Below are 27161 nucleotides of genomic sequence, written 5' to 3'. Positions count from 1 at the left end.
ATAGGGCAACTGTAGCAAAAGCTTTATTAGAGACGTTTTTGTACAGTGCATTCTGAGGTACTATGATATTGAGACACAGAATATCTTAATGCCAGTAATCACTTTAGCTACTAATTTATAATAGGAGGACCACCATGTCCGTTGAACAGAACGGTAGAGTCTTTCTCTGCCTGTTCCAAGTTGGTTATACCCATTGCATTACTGTGATTGCTTTCACGTTTTTCCTTGTTTTCACTTTTTTCAAACGTTGTTGTGGGGGAGGCATAACCACTGGGTAGCTGAGCGTAATTGAGCCCTTTAATGCCCGTTTGAAAAGTTTGTTTCACATTTTGATATGTCGGAGTGTCTAAGTTTCGGACTGCAGAAAATTGGCTTTGTGAAAATTGTCTCCTGTGTGGATTGGAGCGGTAATTGTTTCTCAGGCGTGGTATATATTGATTTTTCCAATTGTAAATATTTGGTTTATACACCCTGTTCTCACCAAAACCATGTCCAGCTTCCTGTTGGTTACTGGTGATGCCTGATAAATCACGGGTGAAGTAAGGTTGTCCAAAGGACATACTTGGAGGATAGCGTTCGGGGTCATAGAGTGTGTGTTCCTCTTGAGGATTACTGGGTTCTGGTATTTCTCGATTCCTTGGTGGGTAATGTGTCTTTGGAGGGGGTCTTGGGTAAGCAAGTTCAGGCTGTAGACTAAAAAACTGTCTCTTGTTATTGGTACCAAAAGATCTCTGAGTATTTTTGGAAATTGGGGCTCTGAAATTATTCACTGGTTGGTTATTAATCCTGTTAGTATTATGAGTGGATGATGCTTGTAAGACAGATGAAAGAAGAGGAATTTTGTTTACTTGGTAGAAATTACTGGTAAGGTCATGGATTGATAACTCTGGACCTGGTTTACTCAGGTGAGGTTCAGATTGCTTTTCAGACAGCAGTTTATATTTTTCCAGCGGTATATCTTGACGTTGACGTGGAAAATAGGGTGGTCTGTGGTTTGTGATGGGGGTGAGCCTTTGGGTGTTGTATGGAGGAGAAAAATGATTGTTAGAGAGACTATATGAACCCCGAGAACCAGAATCCCATGTGTTCTGTCTCTCTGGTGTCAGAGGGGAATTTTTAAGATTCATCTGTTGATTTTGTAAGTATCCATGTGCATGGTTTATATACTCTTGACTTGCAAGATTCAATTGGTGTTGTTGATTTTGGTTGTATGACAGAGGATACTGACGGATTCGCATTAATTGCTGAAAGTACCTCATATCATCTTGTCTCCGGTTGAGTTGTGGTTGTCTGTTGATGTGTTGGCTTTGATACCTGTATTGCACCAATGGCTGGGGTGTTGGCAGTACGTCTCCTGCAGTGTTGAATGCAGATGTATCCTCAGAACTATCTTCACCACCATCACCACTAGAAGCGAAATTTTGTTGTACATTGTTTGTGTTGGTCTGGTCTATCGGTATCATCTCTTGATCTGGATGAATGTCAACATCCTGTAAAAAATCAGTCAGTAGTGCACAATCTTTATATCAAGTCTTATTTCCGTCACTTGTACAGATAAACATGGTTACAGTAATATTATTTATAAAGTGAAGAATGAAAGGAAATAGGAACTAAAAGAGGCTCACCACCACAAAAATCATTATCCATCTAAGAAATGTGACAGGCCTGTACAGTAATCTTGATCTTGGAAAAGTTTTCTATAAAAACAAAGTAGTTCTTGCTGACTTATATTCAGCCCATTTGCAATGTTTACTCCGAGATGGCTTACATCTCTGTTTGAGATATTTTGTTTACACCCACAATGGGGAAATTAAAAGATTTTTTTTAAGCAGTTCATTTATGCAAGTGGCTCTGACACCCTTATTTGAGTAAATGGGTAACAGCATCTTTGGATTTTTCCAATATAGAGTATTGTCATCTGTCATAAAGTCACTAATATTACATCTTAAACTTAGTGAATATTTCATGAAAAAACAGATATAAATCATAGATACGTAACAGATGGTGAGCGTTTTACCTCCCCCGGACTGCACGTCAGCTAGTATTTATATCCAGTTTTAATAGTTTATAAATGATTTGGGATATATCCAGCCATACAAACTGTAGTTCATTACCTATTGCGCTATATGCTTGGTATCATTTGTTTCTGTTTGTTTTATGTTTGGTACAAAACAATGAAATAAGGAAAAGACAATTTGAAAGCGAATTTCATCTTTGACTTCGACCTTTTATGATAAATAGTTAAAAAGTTTTAACATGCTCTCTGAAGAGCTAATGCCTTGAAATCATTTTCATTTTGATAATCCAGATATTCAACATTATTTTGGAGAATAAAAGGTCTTCTTACCAATTGTGAACATACCCTGTATTTAGTTGGAATAAATGAACAGCTACACGAACATTTTCAATGAACCAATATATATATATATATATATATATATATATATATATATATATATATATATATATATATATATATATATATATATATATATATATATATATATATATATATATATATATGTGTGTTTGTTTGTTTGTGTGTGTGTCCGCACGAGAATCTTGGAAACTACTTTACCGATCTGTAGTGATGATGGATGGTGTTATATGTAGTGATGATGGATGGTGTTATATGTAGTGATGATGGATGATGTTATACGTAGTGATGATGGATGTTGTTATACGTAGTGATGATGGAATTTGTTATATGTAGTGATGATGGGTGGTGTTTATGTAGTGATGATGGGTGGTCTTATATGTACTGATGATGGATGGTGTTATATGTAGTGATGATGGATGGTGTTATATGTAGTGATGATGGATGATGTTATTTGTAGTGATGATGGGTGGTGTTATATGTAGTGATGATATCTCTCTCTCTCTCTGTATATATATATATATATATATATATATATATATATATATATATATATATATATATATATTTCATTAGCCCAATGAAGCACTCGGACTTCTACATCTGTAGATTGTATGTAGAAGTCCGCGTGCTTTATTGGGCTAATGAAATATACAGTATATGGATCCTCGTGTTTCGAAGCCGGATTTGGTAAAACGTTACTCTGACCACCTACGTGATACGGGTAGTCCCCATTAGAGGTTCACGGAGCCATAAGCTCGTTGAACAGGCTTTGTGTGAAATATAACAAAGTCTAGGACTGCTTTTAGTATCCTGGTGGTCCAGCGGTTAGCTTCCCCCCGTCACAGTCATGCGCTCTTGGGCCGTGGGTTCGAATCCTGGCAGGTTGAGGTGTTGATTATATATATATATATATATATATATATATATATATATATATATATATATATATAACAAAGAAGTCTGTCTGTCTGATTGTTCACTTTTCTCTGAGATCAAACCCGGGTCCGCTTGCTAGCGAGGCGAGCATGCTTACCATTGCATCCCAGGTCGCCAATAAGAGCTACACCATTTGACACAGATCCAGCGACTGGTGCGGCAAAAGTAGGTACGAAAGTCTCATCCAATGACTTTTATTCATACAGATTCATGATTAGAGAAGACAGTTTCAACCAGATACTAAGATCAAGGAACCTCTTCCACCAGTTTGTAGTGGACATGTATGCCAAAATTGAAACAGAAAGACTCACCTTCATACGACTAAACCAAAAGAAGCTCAGGGTTGATGACTACATTCATCTGAGAGATGCAGTAGTAAGGGATGGACATGTGGGCAATGTTGGACAGCTGGTGATTCTCCCGTCTTCCTTCACTGGAGGTCCGCGATGCATGCAGGAAAAGACTCAGGATGCTATGACCTATGTCAGAAACCATGGACGACCAGATCTCTTCATTACTTTTACATGCAACCCTGTATGGACTGACATAACAGAAGCTCTAATGGAAGGCCAGAAAGGACAAGATCGGTATGACATTATAGCGAGAGTATTTCGTCAGAAAGTGATTAAACTCATGGACTTGGTTACAAAAGCATCAATCTTTGGCCCTACACGGTGCTACATGTACTCCATTGAGTGGCAGAAACGAGGTCTACCACATGCCCATGTCTTGATCTGGCTGAAAGAGAAACTTCGACCGAACATGATTGACAACTGCATACGAGCAGAGTTTCCTGATCCAGAGGAAAATCCTGTTCTCTATGAGATTATCAAGAAGCAAATGATTCATGGGCCATGCGGACCATTCAACAGACACTCTCCATGCATGAAAGATGGACGTTGCACCAAAAACTTTCCAAAAGACCTGACAAAGGATACTAAGAGTGGAGAAGATGGCTATCCTCAGTACAGGAGAAGAGCGCCAGGCGATGGAGGTTTTACAGTAGTGTTGCGACCTGGAACAGACAGTGAAATAACAGTAGACAACAAATGGGTGGTACCCTACAATCCTCTTTTGAGTAAAGCATTCAATGCGCACTTCAATGTGGAGTTTTGCATTTCAGTCAAGTATATCAAGTATGTCTGCAAATACGCCAACAAAGGCTCTGACCAAGCGATCTTTGCATTGGAAAAGGATGGAAATCATGATGATGTGACACAGTTTCAGCAAGCCCCTTATATATGCAGCAATGAAGCCCTATGGAGAATTTTTAATTTTCCCATACACGAACGATGTCCAACAGTAGTTCATCTGGCTGTTCACCTGGAAAATGGACAAAGAGTATACTTCACAGAAGAGTCCTTACAAAATCAGATGGCAAATCCTGCTGATACGACCCTCACTGCATTTTTCAGGCTTTCACAGGAAGATGAGTTTGCTCAAATACTCCTGTATGTTGACATACCCAAGTTATACATATGGCAGGCTTCAATGAAAAAGTTCCAGAGAAGAGCTCAAGGATCCGATGTTGAAGGTTATCCAGGGATAAAGTCAGGCAATGCTTTGGGACGTGTGTACACGGTTCACCCCAACAACTTTGAATGCTATTGTTTGAGACTACTTTTGCGCCACATCCGTGGCCCAACATAATATGCAGCACTCAAGACAGTGAATGGACAAATCTGCAGAACCTATCAGGAAGCGTGCAATCTCCTTGGCCTACTGGAAGATGATGGTCACTGGAATGACACATTAGAAGAGGCAGCAGCTACTCAATCGCCATGAGAATGAGGATCCTGTTTGCCATCATGATTGCTACATGTGGACTTTCCAACCCAAGCCAGCTCTGGAAAAACCACCAAGATAGTCTTTCAGAGGATGTGCTTCATCAAGCAAGAAGAGAACATCCTGGTCAAGAGATTGAGTTCATGGATGACATGTTCAACAGGGCTCTGATCATGCTGGAAGACAAAGTGATGGAGCTATGCGGAAAAAACTTGACTGATTTTGGATTGCCTTCCCCAAACCGAGAAGAACCAGTAGTTGCAAACAGGGAGTTGCTCAGAGAGATAGAATACTCAGTTGAAGTTCTGGTGAATTTTCTTGAAGAAAATGAGCCTCACCTGGTGCCTGATCAAGCAAATGCTTATGAACAGATCTTGCAAGCGATACAAGCGGAGCAGGGAGGTATGATCTTTCTCGATGCACCTGGCGGGACAGGAAAAACATTCCTGATCAACCTTCTGTTGGCCAAAGTACGTCATCAGGGGAAAATTGCTCTTGCTGTGGCATCCTCAGGCATTGCTACAACACTACTAGAAGGAGGACGTACTGCACACTCAACTTTTAAACTGCCTCTCAACCTCGCTCACAATGAGAATCCAGTGTGCAACATCAAAAAAGGATCGGCAAAGGCAAAACTCTTAGAAAAATGCAGCCTCATAGTCTGGGATGAATGCATTATGTCTCACAAGTTAGCGTTTGAAGCATTGGACAGGACCTTGCAAGACATACGAGAAAATGACCATCTCATGCGTGACATTACAATGGTAATTGCTGGAGACTTTCGCCAGACCCTACCTGTCATTCCTCGAAGCACTCCAGCTGATGAACTGAATGCGTGCCTCAAGGCATCATACCTTTGGAGAAGTGTTCAGACATTCACCCTATCCACAAACATGAGAGTACATCTACAAGGAGATCAGGATGCTGGACGATTTGCAAACCTTCTTCTACAGATTGGGAATGGAACTTCCCTGTTGATTCAGAAGGACAGATAATCATTCCTCAAGTATGTGGAAATGTTGTAAAGTCCTCAACTGAGCTCACTAACATGGTCTACCCAAACATTATCCACCACTACAAGGATCACAAGTGGCTGCGTGAACGCGCAATTCTGGCACCAAAGAATGAAACAGTGGCTGAAATCAACATGAATCTACTCAGACAGCTTCCAGGCAGTGAGACCTCATTCAAGTCTGTTGATACAGTAATCGACCAGGACCATGCAGTGCAGTACCCTGCAGAATTCCTTAATTCTTTGGAGCCCGCTGGAATGCCTCCTCACCACCTCACTCTCAAGATTGGAACTCCTATAATACTCTTAAGAAATCTTGAACCACCAATCCTCTGCAATGGCACAAGACTGGTGGTGAAGAACATGATGCCACATGTACTGGAAGCTACAATACTAACAGGAAAAGCTAAAGGAGAGGACGTTCTTATACCAAGGATATCTCTCATCACCAATGACCTGCCATTTGAGTTCAAGCGACTTCAGTTCCCGGTTAAAGTGAGCTTTCACATGACCATCTACAAAAGCCAGGGACAGTCCCTAAATATGGTTGGCCTAAACCTGGTGTTTCCTTGCTTCTCTCATGGACAGTTCTATGTTGGATGCTCCAAAGTGGGAAATGACAAAAATCTGTACATACTTGCTGCTAATGGCAAGACCAAAACATGTGGTCTACCTTAATGCACTACAGTGACACAATGTGGAGCCTCCCAGAAGGTGGCAGGATTTACCATTTGATTTTAGGACTTCTGTGAAGTATACTCTTTGTCCATTTTCCAGGTGAACAGCCAGATGAACTACTGTTGGACATCGTTCGTGTATGGGAAAATTATAAATTCTCCATAGGGCTTCATTGCTGCATATATAACGGCCTTGCTGAAAAAGTGTCACCTGATCATGCTTTCCATCCTTTTCCAATGCAAAGATTGCTTGGTCAGAGCCTTTGTAGACGTATTTGCAAACATACTTGATGGACTTGACTGAATTGCAGAACTCCACATTGATGTGCGCATTGAATGCTTTACTCAGAAGAGGATTGTAGGAGACCACCCATTTGTTGTCTACTGTTATTTCACTGTCTGTTCCAGGTCGCAACACTGCTGTAAAACCTCCATAGCCTGGAGCTCTTCTCCTGTACTGAGGATAGCCATCTTCTCCACTCTGAGTATCCTTTATCAGGTCTTTTGGGAAGTTTTTGGTGAAACGTCCATCTTTCATGCATGGAGAGTGTCTGTTGAATGGTCCACATGGCCCATGAATCATTTGCTTCTTGATAATCTCATAGAGAACTGGATCTTCTTCTGGATCAGGAAACTCTGCTCGTAGGCAGTTGTCAATCATGTTCGGTCGAAGTTCTCTTTCAGCCAGATCAAGACATAGGCATGTGGTAAACTTCGTTTCTGCTACTCAATGGAGTACATGTAGCACCGTGTAGGGCCAAAGATTGATGCTTTTGTAAGCAAGTCCATGAGCTTGATCACTTTCTGACGAAATACTCTCGCTATAATGTCATGCCGATCTTGTCCTTCCTGGCCTTCCATTAGAGCTTCTGTTATGTCAGTCCATACAGAGTTGCATGTAAAAGTAATGAAGAGATCTGGTCGTCCATAGTTTCTGACGTAGGTCATGGCATCCTCAGTCTTTTCATGCATGTATCGCGGACCTCCAGCGAAGGAAGAGGGGAGAATCACCAGCTATCCAACATTGCTCACATGTCCATCCCTTGCTATTGCATCTCTCAGATGAATGTATTCATCAACCCTGAGCTTCTTTTGGTTAAGTCGTATGAAGGTGAGTCTTTCTGTTTCAATTTTGGCATACATGTCTACTACAAACTGGTGGAAGAGGTTCCTTGATCTTAGTAACTGGTTGAAACTGCCTTCTCTAATCATGATGTCTGTATGAATAAAAGTCAGTGGATGAGATTTTCGTATCTACTTTTGCCTCACCAGTCGCTGGATCTGTGTCAAATGGTGTAGCTCTTATTGGCGACCTGGGGTGTAATGGTAAGCATGCTCGCCTCGCCAGCAAGCGGACCCGGGTTTGATCCCAGAAAGGGTGAAAAACAGACAGACAGATTTCTTTGTTTTATATATATATATATATATATATATATATATATATATATATATATATATATATATATATATATATATATATATATATATATAGATCATCACTACATATAACACCACCCATCATCACTACATATAACATCATCCATCATCACTACATATAACACCACCCATCATCACTACATATAACAACATCCATCATCACTACATATAACATCATCCATCATCACTACATATAACATCATCCATCATCACTACATATAACACCATCCATCATCACTACATATAACATCATTCATCATCACTACATATAACACCATCCATCATCACTACATATAACACCATCCATCATCACTACATATAACACCATCCATCATCACTACATATAACACCATCCATCATCAATACAGATCGGTAAAGTAGTTTCCGAGATTCTCGTGCGGACACACATACAAACAAAAAACACAGAAATATTTCTTTGTTTTATATATATAGATGTGTGTGTGTCCACACACAGGGTGGTGAAATGCGTCTAGAGTGGCAGCATTATGTTAGTGTTAAGGTGCAAGCACTGCTTGCTCCCTCTTGCTTTCAGCTGCAGCGTCTGACGAGCCCTCGTGGCGAACAGGGAAGCAACTTGTATAAATTTTCCTCTGTTAGCACACGGTAACTGGGTGCCTCGTGAGCCCAGGCTTCATGAGCAGGGGATCTTGGAGTAGCAGTGGGCCCCAGAGGGACGGCGCAGAGGCCCACTGGGATGTGGACACGTCTTGGCGCCTACCAATCACCGCCCCACTGCCTTGCCGATTAACCTTGGTAGGTATAAGGTTACAAAAGTAAACCCAGAACGAAAAATCTGTAGTGCAGCCCCACATCAGACAGACATGCTTACAGAGCTCCAACAAGACCCCAACGGCAGTGTAGGCGGAAGAGGTGACCACAGTAGAAACCCAATGACTACACCGGCGGACGAAGGCAATGCCTGATGGACAGGCTACTAAGGCAAAACCCAACAAACTGGGCTATCGGCAGTCGATTGTGACTCTTCCTCTCCCCAGTCGTTGCTACACTTGCACCACTGGATCAGGAAAAGGGAGAGCCAAGATGTGTGGTTGCAGCCTGTGCTCCTGCCTCACCAAATAAATCAACTCACTCGAGCAGCCATCATCCAGTTCATCATACCTCTCATCATTATCAAAACCCCTATACCCCCAAAAGTCCTATGGCGATGGACGAGTGGCGACGGGGACAGGCAGAGATGACTGCCGGGAGTCTTTAGTCACAACTCTGCACATGGGCGGCACAGATATGATGGTCGTTTATGCACTGGGAAATAGGCAGCAGTGCAATCCAGTCCTGTCTGTGCGACTGGGCAGCCCTTTCAGGGAGCCACTCTGCTCACCCCACATGGGGAGGGGGCTAGAAAAGGTGCCCTGAACATAGCATGCCTAAAAACCCAACCTGACTGGGCAAACCGCATCCAGTAAGGTCATCCTTATTTTCGTCGAAAACACAAACAAAATCACAGAAAAACAAAAACAAAAACATATAACCTCTTATGGTCGCTGTATGGAATGTCAGGACCCTTTTGGATTCTGGCACAAATACACATCCTGAAAGAAGAACTGCCCTTGTGGCAAAGGAGCTGGCTAGGCAAAACATCAACATAGCAGCAGTCAGTGGGTACCGGCTCCCAGATGAGGGCCAACTCACAGAACGGAGATCTGGCTACACCTTCTTCTGGAAGGGTAAGCCTGCTGTGGAGAGAAACCACATTTATGGAGTTGGCTTTGCCATCCGCCAACGCATCCTACACAGGCTAATTGAAATGACTATTGAGATCAACGAGCGCCTCATGAAGTTTCGAGTCCCACTGAATCACTCACGTCATGCCTTCTTCATCAGTGCATATGCCCCAACACTGGATGCAGAGGATGACATCAAGGAGGACTTTTATGCCTACCTCGACAGAGTGCTAACCTCTATCCCCAGAGAAGACAAGGTTGTGCTCCTTGGCGACTTCAATGCCAGACTTGGCAGAGATGCTAACATCTGGCAGGGAACCATAGGGAGAAATGGACTAGGCAAGTGTAATCCCAATGGCAAATGTGCTGCACACAACCTCACTATCACCAATACTCTGTTTAGGCAGGCCGACAAGTTCAAGGGTTCGTGGCAACACCCATGATCCAAACACTGGAATCTCATTGACTACATCATTGTCAGAGAAAGAGATCGCCGAGATGTTCTCCTCGCCCGTGCCATGCGTGGGTCAGACCAATGTGACACTGATCATCGTTTTGTCAGATCCAAGCTCTCACTCCACGTCCTCCCAAAACGACGAAGGCAGCAAGCCTCCAGAAGAGGTTTTAATACTAATCGTCTGGAGACTCCAGCGGTAGCACATGCTTTCAGAGAGCAGCTCGAACATGGGCTTATAAACAACCCAACAGCAAACAACGTGAATCCCAGTGCCGAATGGGATACTCTTAATACTGTTATGACAAAAACCTGTCGAGAGACCCTCGGCAGATGAAAAGAATACACCATGACTGGTTTGATAAAAATGACCTGGCAATCAAAGTACTAATCGATGATAAACTTGTTGCTTTTACTGACTGGCAGAACAACCCTCAATCTCGAACCAAAGTTGATACTTTCAGCAAGAAGAGAGCGGCAGCCCAACGGACACTTCGCAATCTAAAGAACGACTGGGTTAAAAATAAGGCACATGGAGCACAAAAACTTGCAGATCAGCACAAGATGCGAAAATTTTTCATTTCCACTAAATCATTTTATGGGCCAGTCACTCGTGGCACAGGCCCCCTCTGCTCATCTGACGGTAACCTCATAATTAAAGACGAAGAAGGCCCCCTTCAGCGATGGAAAGAGCACTCCCATTCACTGCTCAACCGAAACACCGATGTGGATGTCCTGACTACCCAGCAGGTCCCTCAGCATCCAGAGCTGACCCACCTCGGCTATTCTCCATCCCTGGATGAGGTAGCTACTGCCACCAAACAGATGAAAATTAACAAAACCTCAGTGCCTGGTGGAATCCCAGCCAAGGGGTATAAAGCAGGAGGACCTCTGGTTACCAGCCGTCTCCATTCTCTCCTGGAAATATATGGGAAAAGGAGGAAATCCCCCAAGCTCTTAAAGACTCCTCCATTGTCAATATTATAAGAACAAGGGAGACTGATCTGTGGCAACCACTGTGGGATCTCGCTGCTGTCTGTAGCTGGCAAGATTATCGCCCGAGTCCTAAACAGATTCCTTCCAGAGGCGGAAAACTTCCTCCCTAAATCTCAATGTGGTTTTAGACCATCACGTGGCACCACTGAAATGATCTTTGCTTCCCGCGAGATACAGGAAAAGTGCGGAGAACAGCATCGTGACCTGTACAAGTGTACATGGCTTTCATCGACCAGGGAAGCCCCCCTGGTGGACCCTCAGCTGTTTTAGCTGCCCACCAAAATTCATCTCCATTGTGAGGCAACTCCACGATGGCATGAACGGCAGTGTCCTGCACAACGGCACCCAGTCAGAGCTCTTTCCCATCCAAAATGGGGTTAAACAAGGGTGTGTACTTGCACCAATTCTCTTTTCCATCTTCTTGGCTGCCTTCCTTACTCGTGCCAGTGCCAATTTAGCCAGCGGGGTGAACATCGAGTACCGGGTGAACGGGGGTCTTTTCAACATAAGGCGACTCCAGGCAAGAACAAAGGTGTCGGCAGCTTCCATTACTGAACCTCAGTATACAAACGACCTCACCCTAGTTGCTCACACTGAACACGACCTACAGGAGAACTTGAACACCTATGCAGACGCGTATGCACACTTCGACCTTGAGGTGAATGTATGTAAGACTCAGATTCTCTTTCAACTTGCCCCTGGTTCAGACACACCTCCATCATCCATCCAGCTTAACGGTAGTATCCTCTCTAATGTTGCAAACTTTCGGTATCTCGGCTCTCACCTGTCCACCACCGCAGGCATTGATGAAGAGATTCAGCATAGGATCAGATGTGCATCTCAAGCCTTTGGCAGACTCCGAAATCGTGTCTTCAGCAGTAGGGAGCTGAAATTATCTACAAAGCTGCACGTATATCAAGCAGTGGTCCTCCCCACTCTGCTATATGACAGTGAGACATGGGTTACATACAGGAGGTACCTCAAGGTACTTGAAACCTTTCACCAACTTAGTCTACGTTCCATCCTCAGAGTTCGCTGGAAAGACAAGAGAACAAATGCCAGTATTCTTGCTGACACCAACTGTAGGGTGTTGAGGCTACCATTATTCATGAAAAACTACGTTGGACTGGCCATGTTACCCGCATGGACGACAGTAGACTGCCAAAGCAGCTACTTTACAGTCACCTAACGAATAGTAAACGTAACGCCGGCGGGGAATTGAAAGGGTATAAGGATAGTCTTCAGACAAACCTGAAAAGTGCCAAATCGACCCCCTCACCTGGGAGTCGATTACTCCACATCGTAACGCTTGGAGGAGCACCACACGAGAAGGTGTCAATACTTTCGAGTTAGCCCGACTGCAAACAGAGGCAGAAAAGCGCCAACGCAGGAAAAACGCTGCCACCGCCCCTCCGCAGTAGATGGAGCCTTCCATATGTGCAACGAATGTGAACGACGCTGCGGGTCCCGTATCGGTCTCTTTAGTCACCTCAAAACTCACTAACCTAGATGACATCACAAATAACTCATATCATTGTATCATAGCTGGATTATCGTCTTACTCGATTCCGAGTGACAGCAAAGTTGTAGTAGTAATAGTAGTGTGTGTGTGTGTGTTTGTGCTCATAACTACATAGGAAAAGAACTCCCCCAGCAATGCAGGTGGTTGCATTTACAAGGTTCCTTCCAAGGAATGTAATATGTTCTACCTAGGCCAGGCGGGAAAAGATCTTATAACTATACTTAAACAGCATAAATATAGTGTTAGGACAGGCCAGGAATCCAATGCATTATTCAGGAATCCAATGCTTTGTTCATTTATATGAGAGATAATAAGGATTGCATTGACTGGGATAATACCATGTAATTCAATCATCAGCAGGAACATCATAGAATCTAGTCTCATTAAACATACCGAATCTGTCAACATGAATTTGAGTAATAGCATGTATAAATTGGATAATTTTGTGATTAACAAGATTTTTAACCAGGTGAATATGGTGGACACCTGCTGTCCCTAGGGAATTGGGCGTTAGCATAGTCAGGGACAGGGCTGACAAGGAAGGTATGAAAACCTTAATTGTTGGTGATTCCAAGGTATGGTACCTGGACAAAGCTTTTTGTGGTAAAAATAAAAATAGGATGAGGGTGTGTTTGCCAGGAGCTGGGGTGGGGAATATAGTTTATTGGGTGGACAATATCTTGTCTGGTAATGGGAACAAACCCATTGTCTGCTTCAGTGCAAGAGGCAATGATATTGGCCAGTGTAGGAGTGAGGAGCTCCTTGATAAGTTCAAGATAGCTATAGAACGCATTAGGGTGAAGGGAGGGATCCCTATTATATATGGTGTCCTGTCAGGAGAGTTGGCAATGAATGGTTGTCAAGGGCAGTTGGTGTCAACGGCCGTCTTGACAGATATTGCCAGTCGATATCAATCCCATTCGTTGACAACTTCTATGGCAGAAGGGACCTTTATGCTAGGGAGGGGGGTACATCTGTCTGGGGATGGGGTGGCATCCCTGGCTGGCTCTCTAGAGAGGGCAGTTCAAAAGATGTCGAAGTCTTTAAACTGCTAGGGAAACATATGAGCACGGGGGTGGAGGAGACTGCAGTGGGAGCGGGTAAACAAAGTGAAAGGTTACAGAGAAATAGTGCCAGGGATGATGACCTAGCTCAGACGCTACCTAACCTAGCTTCGAGAAGGACGTGTCCCCAAGTGCTCGTGTTAGTGACCATTTGAAATGGCCGCCGTGGATCGTTGTGTTGTGGGGGAAGAGGGACGTTGTGTGAGGAAAGACGAACTCCTGGCCACTCTGCTAAGTCAGCTGGAGCAGTTGAGGAGAGAGATATACGTTTTAAAGGGGAAGAACGAAGCCCTCAGGACGGAGCTCCTTCTGGTTGGTGTCCTGCCTAGCAGGACACCTGCGAAGGAGGGTCCGGAGGAGCAGAGTGGTTGACTCGAAGGGAACTAGGGTCAGACTCAGGAAAGATGACCAGGGTATGGAGTGCAGTAACCCCTACCGTGTATTGGAGGAAGCAGGCGAGGAAGAGAAGAGGCAGGGCGGTGTGGTGCCAGGAGAGAAAAGGGCAGTTGTTCAAACCCTGCTCAGTGGTAAGGTAGTAGTAGTTGGGGACAGCCAGGTGAGTTTCTTAGATAGGACTTTTTGTGCAAGAGATAGGAAACGTAGGACTAGGGTGTGTTTTCCTGGGGCTGGGATAGGGTATGTAACTGAGAAGATAGATCGGGTTTGGCAGGAGAGGGTACCAAGCCAGTAGTGTGTCTTAGTGTAGGAGGCAACGACATAGGAAAGGTTAGGAGTGAGGAACTTTTCAAGAGGTATAGGGAGGTGCTAGGGAAGGTTAGCGATAAAGGAGGGATCCCGATTGTATGTGGTGTCTTGCCTGGAAGGGGAGTTGGTGGTGAATGGCTGTCCAGGGCAATTACTATAAATTGCTGACTGGGAAAACATTGTGCAAGCAAGGGTTGGGCGTTCATTGATAACTGGCAATCATTATATGGCAACGACTACCTGTACAGTCGTGACGGAGTACACTTGTCTCGTGCGGGGGTAAAGACGTTGTCTGCATCCCTGGAGCGTGAAATTGTCACTCCAAAGGGGGGGTTTCGCCAGTAGAGAGAGGTCAGGGAAAGTGGGAGTCAAAAAACAAGCAGGTCCTGGGAAGTAAAATTAGTTACTCAGGACAAGGGGTAAAACAGGACCAGGGAAGGGTAGGTTTAAATGTATACTATACAAACAGTAGGAGCGTTAGAAATAAAATAGACTTGCTGAGAGCGGTTGTATGTACCGAGAATGTAGACGTCATAGCAATCACCGAAACTTGGATGAATCTGGCGAGCAAAATTTTTTTATCAGAGTACCACATAGAAGGGTACAACCTTTTTCACAAGGACAGGGAAGGTAGGAAGGGGGGAGGGGTCGCACTCTTCGTCAAGGATACATTAAAATGTTGTATTAATAATTCAATAAAGGGTGAAATAGGAACCGAGTCTGTATGGGTAGAAATCACGGAAGGAAGAGAAAAACTAATTATGGGAGTGATTTACAGGCCCCCAAGTCTTGGGAAAGAAGCAGCTCAGCCCATATGGCAGGAAATGAGTAGGGCAGCAAAATATAACAACCTGTGCATTATGGGGGATTTCAACTTCAGAAATATTGACTGGGACAACATTGTAGGTGACTATGAATCTGAAGACTTCCTAGACGCAGTACAGGACAATTTTTTGAAACAACTAATTACAGAACCTACTAGAGGTGACAATATATTAGACCTAGTATTAACAAATAAAGAAAATATTATCAGAGATATCACAATAGGGGAAGAACTAGGGAACAGTGATCACAGAGAAATCAGGTTCACCCTAAATTGGGAAACGAAAAACAATGAAAATATGGTCAGAGTCCCAGACTTTCGATCGGCGGATTATGAGGGGTTAAGAAGGTACCTAGGTGAGGTCGCCTGGGAACAGTCAGGTCAGTCCCAGTAGGAATGGGTGAGGTCACCAGCGACACAACAATTGATCATGACTATACTATATTCACTAGTATACTACGTAAAGCACAAGAACAAAATATACCATACAGAAAAATTAGGTCAAATAACAATGAGCCAAGGTGGATGACCAAAAAACTTAAACATGAATAGGAATAAAGAAAGGAATTTATAAGAAATTAAAGGGAGGGGAGGAGCAGCTCAGAAATAGGTATAATGAACTATCTAGGAATGTTAAGAAAATGTAAGGAAGGCAAAGAGGGACTACGAAATCAGGATAGCAAGATAATCCAAAGCGAATCCCAAGAGATTTTTCCTGGTATATAGGACATAAGAACCTAAGAACATAAGAATGGAGGAAACTGCAGCGGGCCTATTGGCCCAAACTGGGCAGTCCCATTTACGCCCAACCTCTATTGCTCATATATCCTCCCCACCTATGTTTGAAGCTATCCAGCGTATTCGAGTTAATGATGATATTTGGTAACTTGTTTCCATTCATCCACTACTCTATTTCCAAACCATTGTTTACCTATCTCGCTCGTAAATCTAAATTTGTCTAATTTAAAGCCATTATTACGAGCTCGCTCCTGTTTGGATAGTTTGAGTACCTTTGTTATGTCCCCTTTGTTTAGCCCTGACTCCCATTTATACACCTTTATCATATCGTTCCTCACTCTACCTCTCTCGAGGGAGTGCAAATTAAGATGCGTTAAACTCTCTCTGTACTCAAGGTTCCTAATGCTCGGGATTAGTCTTGTCATTCTCCTCTGATTTCTTTCTAGGGATTGTATATCCATTCTGTAATACAGTGACCAGAATTGAACTGCGTAATCCAAGTGAGGTCTCACAAGCGCAAGATATAGTCTTAGGATAACCTCTCTCGACTTGTAACTAACACTCTTTTATATGAACCCAAGTACTTTATTAGCCTTGTTTCGAGCAAATACACATTGTTTATTTGGCTTAAGGTTCCTACTTATCATTACTCCTAAATCTTTCTCAAATTCGGATTTATCTATAACATCGTTGTTCATATGATATCTGGTTTCTCTGTTTACATCTCCTAGCCTAAGTACTTTACATTTGTCCACATTGAATTTCATCTGTCATTTTTCAGACCATTCAAAAAATTTGTTTCTGTAGTTTTGCGGAGTCCTCGTCAGATTTAATTATACGCCCTATTTTAGTGTCATCAGCAAATTTACTTATGTTGCTGTCTCCGCCGATATCTATGTCGTTTATTTATATAATTAATAATAATGGTCCAAGTATTAAGCCTTGGTGTACCCCACTAGTGACGTTACTCCAATCGGATTTAGTGCCGTGAATGCTCACTTGCTGTTTCCTATTCTGTAACCACACAATAATCCATTTTAGAATATCTCCTCCAATGCCATGAGACTCCACTTTTCTTATAAGTCTTTCGTGTGGGACTCTGTTGAAGGCTTTACTAAAGTCAAGATTTACCACATCATAGTCGTGCCCCTCGTCTACTGATTCGAAAACAGCTGAAAAGAATGCTAATAGATTAGTTAGACATGAACGCTCGCTTGTGAAGCCATGTTGGGAATCATTGATCAACTTGTGCTTCTCCAGTGATTTCGAATAGAATTTGAAAATATTGCTTCCAGCAATTTGCCTACAATTGATGTTAAGATGATTGGACGGTGGTTAGAGGACAGTGATCTATCTCCCTTCTTGAAAATCGGTATTACATTAGCTATCCTCCAGGATTCTGGTACTACACCCGTTTTTAAGGACAGGTTAAACAAATTTCCTAAGGGCATACTAAGCTTTTCCTTACATTCCTTTAATACTCTGGCAAATATCTCATCGGGATCTGGCGACTTATTAGGCTTTATCTTGTCTATTTGCTTACTAACGTCGGTACTAATCTACTATCTCGCTTAATCTATTTTCTTCACTATCTCTGTATACAGTCGGTGCCTCGGGTATCATGTTTAAATTTTCGGTGGTGAAAACTGTTGGAAAAATATTTATTCAGATTATTGCTCATTTCTCCGTTGTTATCAGTTAGCTCGCCGGTATGTGACTGTATTGGTCCAATCTTTTCTCGCGTTTTAGTTTCATACATTTGAAAGAATCCCTCGGGGTTTGACTTCGCCTCCCTTGCTACCTTCAGTTCATTATTCCTCTTTTCTTATCTCGGCCTTAACCCTACTGGGAACTCGATTCAAAAAGCAGTTTGGAACCCGAGTGTGGGCGGACTGCTCGGCACACATTGAGACGCAGGGCAGCACGGCACAGCACAGTACAAGTGTGGTGTGCATATTGAACAAGTCATGTATTGAATAATGAAGTAAATTACAGTACCTTCATGATAAATATTTATTTTAGTATTGATTTTAAATGTATGCTTCGGTTAGCAATATTGTACACTCACTGTCTTCTAACTTGAGAGTTTCAGCTATACTATCCCATATACCATGTAGTCACGATGGCTAGTCATAAAGTACACTTTGACTCAGAACAGCCTCTATAAATTCCTCCGCCATATAAAAAATCAATGATTTTATGCCTTGAATCACCTGGCACGTGCACGTGTCAAGCAGAAAACTGTGTTCCAATCACTACGCATGCGTCTGCTCAGTGCTGCACTGCGTCCCAATGTGCGCACTCTAATTTGAATTACCTAGATTCAATGTGCGCACTCTAATTTGAATTACCTAGATTTAATGTGTGCACTCTAATTTGAATTACCAAGATACAGGTTTCTGCACTGCCCTGCGCTGTGTCGCCTGTGTTGCCTGCATCTCAAAATCCGCCTAGACTAGTCCTTGGGCTTACAGTGAGTGCGTAGGAAACCTGAGCTACAAGAGTGTAGTTAAGGTGGATAGCTTTAGTCCATCGTGGTTACAATGAATGAGCTTCCTGCCTGCCTGGGTTTGACTTAAGTCACTCATAGGTAATTATTGTGATTTATGTTTATACACACACACTGGGATTTGGGTTGTTTGTTGTCGGGTTGTTTATCAGCCCATGTTCAAGCTGCACTCTGATAGCATGTGCTACCGCTGGATCATCCAGAGTCCAGACACTTGTTGTTAAAACCTCTTCTGGAGGATTGCTGCCTTCGCCGTTTTGGAGGGACGTGGAGTGAGAGCTTGGATCTGACAAAACTATGATTAATGTCACATTGGTCTGACCCACGCATGGCACGGGTGAGGAGGACATCTCGGCGATCTCTTTCTCTGACAATGATGGAGCCAATGAGATTCCAGTGTTTGGATCATGGGTGTTGCCACAAACCCTTGAACTTGTTGGCCTGCCTAAGTAAGGTATTGGTGATAGTGAGGTTGTGTGCAGCACACTTGCTGAGGAGGAGTAGGCCGTTGGAATTACACTTGCCTAGTCCATTTCTCCCTATGCTTCCCTGCCAAATGTCAGAATCTCTGCCAACTCTGGGATTGAAGTCACCAAGGAGGAAAACTTTATCTTCTCTGGAGATAGAGGTTAGCACTGTCGAGTTCGGAGTAAAAAGCCTCCTTGGTGTCATCCTCTACATCCAGTGTTGGGGCGTATGCACTGATGAAAAATGCATGACGTGAGTGATTCAGTGGGACTCAGAGCGTCATGAGGCGTTCGTTGATCCCAATTGGCATTTCAGTTAGACGATGTTGTGTCAACCAGTGAGGAAGAGGACGACGCGGGCAGTGAGGCCCAGCCAGAACGGCGTATCCCCGCCCTGCGGCGCTCACGACTCAGACAAGGGGCAATAGATGCCTTTGTTTGTCTGATGGCAGTAATTTTCAGTCTGATATCCCTGAATTCAGAAGATCATCAGGTGGAATTACTCCTGAATTTCCTTCTTCAGAGGATTCACGTGAGATAGATTATTTTTGTGTGTTCTTTGATGGTGCAATTTTGGACTTACTGTGTACTGAGACAAACAAATTTTATCAGTAAACGTGTGATGTTGACCAAGGCTCTGGCCCCTCGACACGCATGCGTCGATGGAGTGATGTCGGTATTGCCGAACTGTAAGTGTTTTTTGCATTACTGATGTTGATGGCACATGTGAAAAAACATGTACTTCAGGAGTATTGGATATCTCCTGATGACATCACAGCAACTCCATTGTTTGCAAAATTCATGTCCAGAGACCGGTTTGCCTCCATCCTACGTTATCTACACCGTGTAGATAACAACATTCCTGTGGCTGGTGACACTTTGGGAAATAACAGAAATTTTACGATGCTGAAGGAACGTCTTACGAAGTTCTTTGGACCCTTTCAAAACGTAGTGGTGGACGAGTCTGGTGCTTTGGAATCAAGTTCTTTGTGCTGTGTGACTGCAATACTGGGTATGTCTTAGATCTCGTAGTTTACACAGCAAGTGACGTAGACATACCCAAGGATGACCCACATTGTTTCTCTGGCGCTGTTGTGAAGAAACTTATGGACCACTACTTGTACCTAGTAAAAACCGGGAAAACCCTCTCTCATGGTTTTTCAGAAGCAAGTGATAATGCAACACCTGGAGAAATATGGAACCATCGTGGCAGCTATTACCACGACGTCACAGCCAAGCAGGACTACCTGACAGACTGCTTACACGTGACTGGGTTGTTCATCACAACTTGGACTTCCTACAGACTGGTCCAGGTGGTCGTAAGGGGCAAAGGAGGTTTTACGTCTATGCTAACACCACAAAGCGTGCAGCTAAGTGTAAGGATCTGACGTTAGTCTCTGTTCACACCTGGCATTGGCGATGGCGTATTCAGGTATGCCGCCAGGGAGCTGCCCATGGTTACGCCCCCGTGCCCCCACAAAAAATACATATTGCACAGTGACTCACTATATATATATATATATATATATATATATATATATATATATATATATATATATATATATATATATATATATATATATATATATATATATATATATATATATATATATATATATATTAAATAGTTTGTGTACCATTATAATATTACTGTACTTTCACATACTCAAATATAGTATGCTTTAAATACACACCAAACATACTTAAACTTTATAAGTAACAGTTAAACAAAAAGCAAAAACGCCGATACAAAGGGATGGATTAACGTCTCCAGTAGCTGCAGATATGGGTGATGAGCAGACCCAAAAGTGCCGCCCGGGTGTGTGTCGCCGAACAGTCTTTATGAAAAGTAATGCAAATAAAATAAATTCTTAATGAATTATTTCTAGGAAATAAGTATTTTTATCAGTAAAAATATGTATTTTTGCCCTTCTCGGACACAAAGGAAACGGGAAAGGGACCCCTGATGCGTAATGACCTCGAACTGCTCCCTGTAAGAAACCCCACCTCTCTCCTTATTTCACTCGTCACTGAGGGACAATATATAGTTTTTCTTGCGTCTTTTTCATTGTTTTATCATTTATAAAGGTTAAAATTTAATTTTGGAAAAATTGATTTTCACCGTTTTATCCTGTGTGGGGGTTACGGTCAGATTCACCCTAGCCCTGGGCGTAGGGGGTTAGCATTCTTTTCAGCTGTTTTCGAATCAGTAGACGAGGGGCACGACTATGATGTGGTAAATCTTGACTTTAGTAAAGCCTTCAACAGAGTCCCACACGAAAGACTTATAAGAAAAGTGGAGTCTCATGGCATTGGAGGAGATATTCTAAAATGGATTATTGTGTGGTTACAGAATAGGAAACAGCAAGTGAGCATTCACGGCACTAAATCCGATTAGATAACGTCACTAGTGGGGTACACAAGGCTTAATACTTGGACCATTATTATTAATTATATAAATAAACGACATAGATATCGGCGGAGACAGCAACATAAGTAAATTTGCTGATGACACTAAAATAGGGCGTATAATTAAATCTGACGAGGACTCCGCAAAACTACAGAAACAAATTTTTTGAATGGTCTGAAAAATGACAGATGAAATTCAATGTGGACAAATGTAAAATACTAGAGCTAGGAGATGTAAACAGAGAAACCAGATATCATATGAACAACGATGTTATAGATAAATCGAATTTGAGAAAGATTTAGGAGTAATGATAAGTAAGAACCTTAAGCCAAATAAACAATGTATTTGCTCGAAACAAGGCTAATAAAGTACTTGGGTTCATATAAAAGAGTGTTAGTTACAAGTCAGAGGTTATCCTAGACTATATCTTGCGCTTGTGAGACCTCACTTGGATTACGCAGTTCAATTCTGGTCACTGTATTACAGAATGGATATACAATCCTAGAAAGAAATCAGAGGAGAATGACAAGACTAATCAGCATTAGGAACCTTGAGTACAGAGGTTAACGCATCTTAATTTGCACTCCTCGAGAGAGGTAGAGTGAGGAACGATATGATAAAGGTGTATAAATGGGAGTCAGGGCTAAACAAAGGGACATAACAAAGGTACTCAAACTATCCAAACAGGAGCGAGCTCGTAATAATTTTAAATTAGACAAATTTAGATTTACGAGCGAGATAGGTAAACATTGGTTTGGAAATAGAGTAGTGGATGAATGGAAACAAGTTACCAAATATCATCATTAACTCGAATACGCTGGATAGCTTCAAACATAGGTGGGGAGGATATATGAGCAATAGAGGTTGGGCGTAAATGGGACTGCCCAGTATGGGCCAATAGGCCCACTGCAGTTTCTTCCATTCTTATGTTCTTATGTATAGGCTCCCAGCGGGAAAATTTTGGTGCTCCCCTTGACTACGTATGAGGACTATGTTGTAAGACCAGTAGCGTCCTACCGGTAGTGTAGATCCGGAGGATGCTTCCGCGTCTGACTCATCCTCCACCACCGCCTCCACCACCATCAACGATAGCATCAGTAGCAGCAAGCAAAGCTCACGACACATGATCCTGTAAATACATAGGTAGATAATGAAATAGACAAGAACATTACCAATACCGGCAGCAACAATAGTATCAGGAGACTATTACACAATTACAATAGACTGGAAGCATAATCTATTGTATAATGGTAGACCCTGCTACCATATGACATTACAAAAATGTGACCAAATCCCAGGTTGCTGATCTGACTTTCTGCTTTATTTACACACAATTGCAGGGTTTCAATTGTTTCTCTTTGACAACACAACATACATTTATCGGTTCTCACTATTGACCTTTTTTTTAAATTTCTTCTTCTTCTTCTTCTTCTTCCTCTTCTTCTTATTAATTATTAATTATTATTATAATTATAATTATAATTATAATTATAAATATTATTATAATTATAATTACAACTATAATTATAATTATAATAATTATTATTATTATTAATATTATTATTATTATTATTATTATTATTATTATTATTATAATATTTTCGCCCCCAGGTCCTGATGTGAGTCATTGACCTGTCCCTGGTGTGTGTGTGTGCATGTGTGTGTGCGCGTGTTCGTACATTTGGTACTTATATGGTCCTAGCTGGATTCGGTAAAATTCTACTCCGACCACATAGTTGGCACGGGTAATCCCCAATAGAGGTTCACGGCGCTGAACAGGTTTTGTGTTGAATCTAACAAAGCCAAGGATTGTTTTTGTTGTCAATGTGGCGCTGTGGTAGCGATCCCTGTTCACCAAAGAGGTCCAGGATTCGATTCCCGACAAGTGAGGTACTGTGTATATATATATATATATATATATATATATATATATATATATATATATATATATATATATATATATATATATATATATATATGTGTGTGTGTGTGTTGATAAAACCACACTGAAAAGGAAACTGCATTGTTATTAAAAGTACTGTAGAACAGTTGCATAATAAAGTAAGTGTGTGGTACAACAAATTTCAGAGCAAATAAAAAGAACAAAGATGAAACAAATATTACAAGTGCAAGTTACATTACTTATGTGTGTGAATAAAATATGTGCATGGGGGTAATGGGGATACATACTGATTATTATGTCTCCGGTACACAAGGGGCAATATTGCCAACAGTAAATTCAAGTGCTTTCACCTCCCAAATGGTAGACTGGGGGTTCTCCAGGCGGAAACCAGCGACAGAAGGCGAGCGCTGTTACCACTAAGGCTACCACACCGATAAAACAAATGCAAGAAACAACAGATTAATTTTTATATACTCACAACACACACACATATATATATATATATATATATATATATATATATATATATATATATATATATATATATATATATATATATATATATATATATATATATACTGTATATATATATGCAAGTAAATCACTGTAGGTGTGCGTGATCTAGGTATATGCTGATAACCACAAGGAATGAAGAAAACACGAAGTTCCCAAGCGCTCTCGTGTAATTCACATCTTCTTGGGTACAGAGTAAGGAGAAGTACAAAACATGGTGTATATATACAGAGGAGGGTGAGATCAGGTCCACAATGGTCAGGTATTAGTTAATGACCCTACTAATCTTTAAATAGCACCGCAACGGTCGGTAGTCAGGTCAGAGGGTAAGGTGACCTAACCTTCTCACCTGGTTACAAATCTTCTTAATTACAAAATTGTCCCGTTTGTACATGCCATTACTCAAATTCATGTTGAATGCTTCTGTATGTTTAATGAGACTAGATTCTATGATGTTCCTACTGTCAATTGAATTACAAGGTAATATTGAGGAGGCATTATCCCAGTCAATGCAATGCTTGTTATCCCTCAAATGAACAAACAGAGCATTGGATTCCTGGCCTGTCCTAACACTATATTTATGTTGTTTAAGTCTAGTTACAAGATCTTTACCTGTTTGGCCGAAGTAAAACATATTACATTCCTTGCAAGGAACTTTATAAATGAAACCAATTGTGTTGTTGGGAGAGTTTTTGATTAACATTTGTTTAACAGTGCATGAGTTTTTAAATGTCACATTGACGTTCCAGGTTTTTAGTTGTAAAGGAATTTGAGAGAAATTTTTGTGAAATGGTAATACTAAGATTCTAATGGTCATGGGTGGGCTTGGGATCATAGAATCTAGTCTCATTAAACATGCCGAAGCATTCAACATGAATTTGAGTAATGGCATGTGAGTGAGACTGCAAACGTGTGAGTGTGCTCATAACAAATGGAAACTCAATTTTCATTCAATGTAATACAGCTCATGTGGGTTATACATAACTTCAGATTCAATACAACTTTAGTCTATAGAAAAGGAGATTATAAATACGAATATAGTTCCGATTCTCTTTAGTACAACTTTCGCCTTGGAAAGAAAACAATGATTGTACGACAACTTAACTTCTTGTGCACAACGTTTTAACCTAGTGAAAACTATGTCCTGTTCACGTGAGTACGACGATATTGTGCTCTGGGGGTTACCTCATCGTACACTTTGGAGATAATCATGCCTTTCTCTGTTAGTAGTATATCTAACTCAACTTTTCTTCAAGTCATCATTGAATATCTTGTCTCTATATTTTCCATCCTTAATTCACCAATTTCTACGCTTTGTGTTTTCTTTTTCATATTCCTGGTGCCCAGCTATCATGAGTAGTAGCTTTTGTATTACTCTCATATAGAAAAAAAAATAGAGAAACAGAGTGAGGCAGACACAGACTGAAACAAACAGAGACAAGGAGACAAAGAGAAGTGAGAGAGAGCCGGAAGGATAGAGAATATAAGTTATTTTTCCAGTATGATTTTCCTTGTGAATGTCCTCGAGGACAGAGGCTTACATCCTCACATAAACTTACGGACACAGGGAACAAACACACACACACACACACAGTCTTGTCCAATCCATTAGTAATCAAGAAAATATTATGTATCAGTTGGTATGATTTAAACTCTTTTCACCTTACTGTGTAATTGTTAAGATGTTTACCTGTGTGGGTTTCTACTTGAGCTTTCTCTGTCTTCTTCCACTGTTCTCCGGTACCGTCCACTCTCCTCCAGGCACTCGACTGCTTTCTCAAGTTTTTCAAGATAATCTCGATTATTGTTCCACTGTAATAACAGCTGGATGTCCTGATGAAGCCGAGGATGCGAAAAAATGTATGTGTGAAGGACACTGTTCATAGGATGCTGAGGCAACAATCATTAAGGGTCATATCAAAAGTTGTCTGATGTCGCTGGGAAACAGAAATGGTCACAAGCAATCCCTTACAGTTATGGTAACTCTGAAAAACAGTTACCTGCAAAAAGTCTTGGTTTCCTCTTGTCCACGGGCGTTTAGATGCCGTTTGGCAAAAATAACCGATGTGTGGTATAAGGAGCTCTAATAAGGCACGTCGGTACCAGAAATAAACTCCGTGGGTTCCAGACAACACAAGAGCACAGAGGAGCTCACCTCACCCACACACTGACTACTACAACTAGACTGTGGCCATCCCCCGTCAGTATGTGTGTATGTGTGTGCGCTCGCTAGAGTGTAGGAGCTCAAGGGTAGAATGAGTAAGTAGGCGGGGCTAACCAGTCCCCAAATTAAAGGGAATTGTGGGAAGCAGTTTTGTGGGATCATCCCCCGTTGCTGGCTCAGAATGCAGTCATGTCTCCATCCATTGGTCTCCGCTCGTGGGACTAACTGGTTTGATTACGTTACGATAAAAACTTAGTAATCCCTTTTTTTTGCATGATGGTGACGTGGTTCAAGTCTACACAATTTTAGGTGTAAATACTCAGCTCTATATATAGTAATTAGTATTAAGTACTGTATAGCTGACACAGGTTATAAATATATGTAAAACTTTTTGTTTGAAATAAGTAGAACTGTTATGAAAATTAAAATGCAAACAATACAGTATTTAAGTATCACCATCAGAGTTCACAATTACCATGGCAAATTTTGTTGTTGTCCTAGAAACACAATATTAAATTTTACACTACACATATAACCCCAAAACGTTTGATCTTCTGATAAGGCAACCAGAAGTATTTTCACGGGAGGAAAATTAACGTGTTGAGAATCAGGTTGTCATATTCCATAACACTGCAGTAGGAAAACAGCTAGGGCTCTACATCAAAGTCTCGGTTATTTTGTGACATCTCGGCCAATTCGGGTGTGGTGAATGGAGTTAAGACTACACTGACCGCACTAATTTAAAACTGTAGCGATTAGAGATATATACCTGTATATCTAAAAGCAACGGTTAAAGTAAAGATACAAGTTCAAGAACTTAGTCCATAAAGACATATTTATAAGGATTACACCAATGTTATAATGCTACAATTATTTCATTGTGTTTACATTCCATGACTACGGGGAAAAATTATGAATCTTCGTTGACCCTGTACTTTGTCTGTTCACGAAATTTGTTCCAAC

At 41.6% G+C, this 27161-nt stretch overlaps 1 protein-coding gene across 2 annotated transcripts; it reads right to left on the bottom strand.

Moving 5' to 3' along the window:
* On the bottom strand, positions 1–26194 carry LOC121871736. Of its 2 annotated transcripts, none has more exons than XM_042374150.1 (3): positions 26035–26194; positions 22636–22747; positions 1–1490 (listed from the first exon to the last, which is right to left on the bottom strand). In XM_042374150.1, exons 2-3 carry the CDS (start codon positions 22741–22743, stop codon positions 111–113), a joined length of 1488 nt encoding a protein of 495 aa, XP_042230084.1. In that variant the 5' UTR covers positions 22744–22747; positions 26035–26194; the 3' UTR covers positions 1–110. The 2 variants fall into 2 exon arrangements, with proteins under 2 accessions (XP_042230084.1, XP_042230083.1); XM_042374149.1 differs by lacking the exon at positions 26035–26194 and adding an exon at positions 25725–26012.
* Between the last annotated feature and the right edge of the window lie 967 nt (positions 26195–27161).

This window comes from Homarus americanus, unplaced genomic scaffold (genome assembly GCF_018991925.1).
Source record: "Homarus americanus isolate GMGI-L3 unplaced genomic scaffold, GMGI_Hamer_2.0 scaffold39675, whole genome shotgun sequence".
NCBI lineage: Eukaryota > Metazoa > Arthropoda > Malacostraca > Decapoda > Nephropidae > Homarus > Homarus americanus.
This window is presented reverse-complemented; position numbering and strand designations above follow the sequence as displayed.

Excerpts from the sequence above, each read along its gene's own strand:
- LOC121871736 (XM_042374149.1), bottom strand. The coding sequence starts at position 25,918 with ATGAACAGTGTCCTTCACACATACATTTTTTCGCATCCTCGGCTTCAT. Across the intron at positions 22,748-25,724 it reads TCAAGTAGAAACCCACACAG|GATCATGTGTCGTGAGCTTT; the intron begins GTAAACATCTTA and ends ATGTATTTACAG. Across the intron at positions 1,491-22,635 it reads CCTCCGGATCTACACTACCG|GATGTTGACATTCATCCAGA; the intron begins GTAGGACGCTAC and ends GATTTTTTACAG.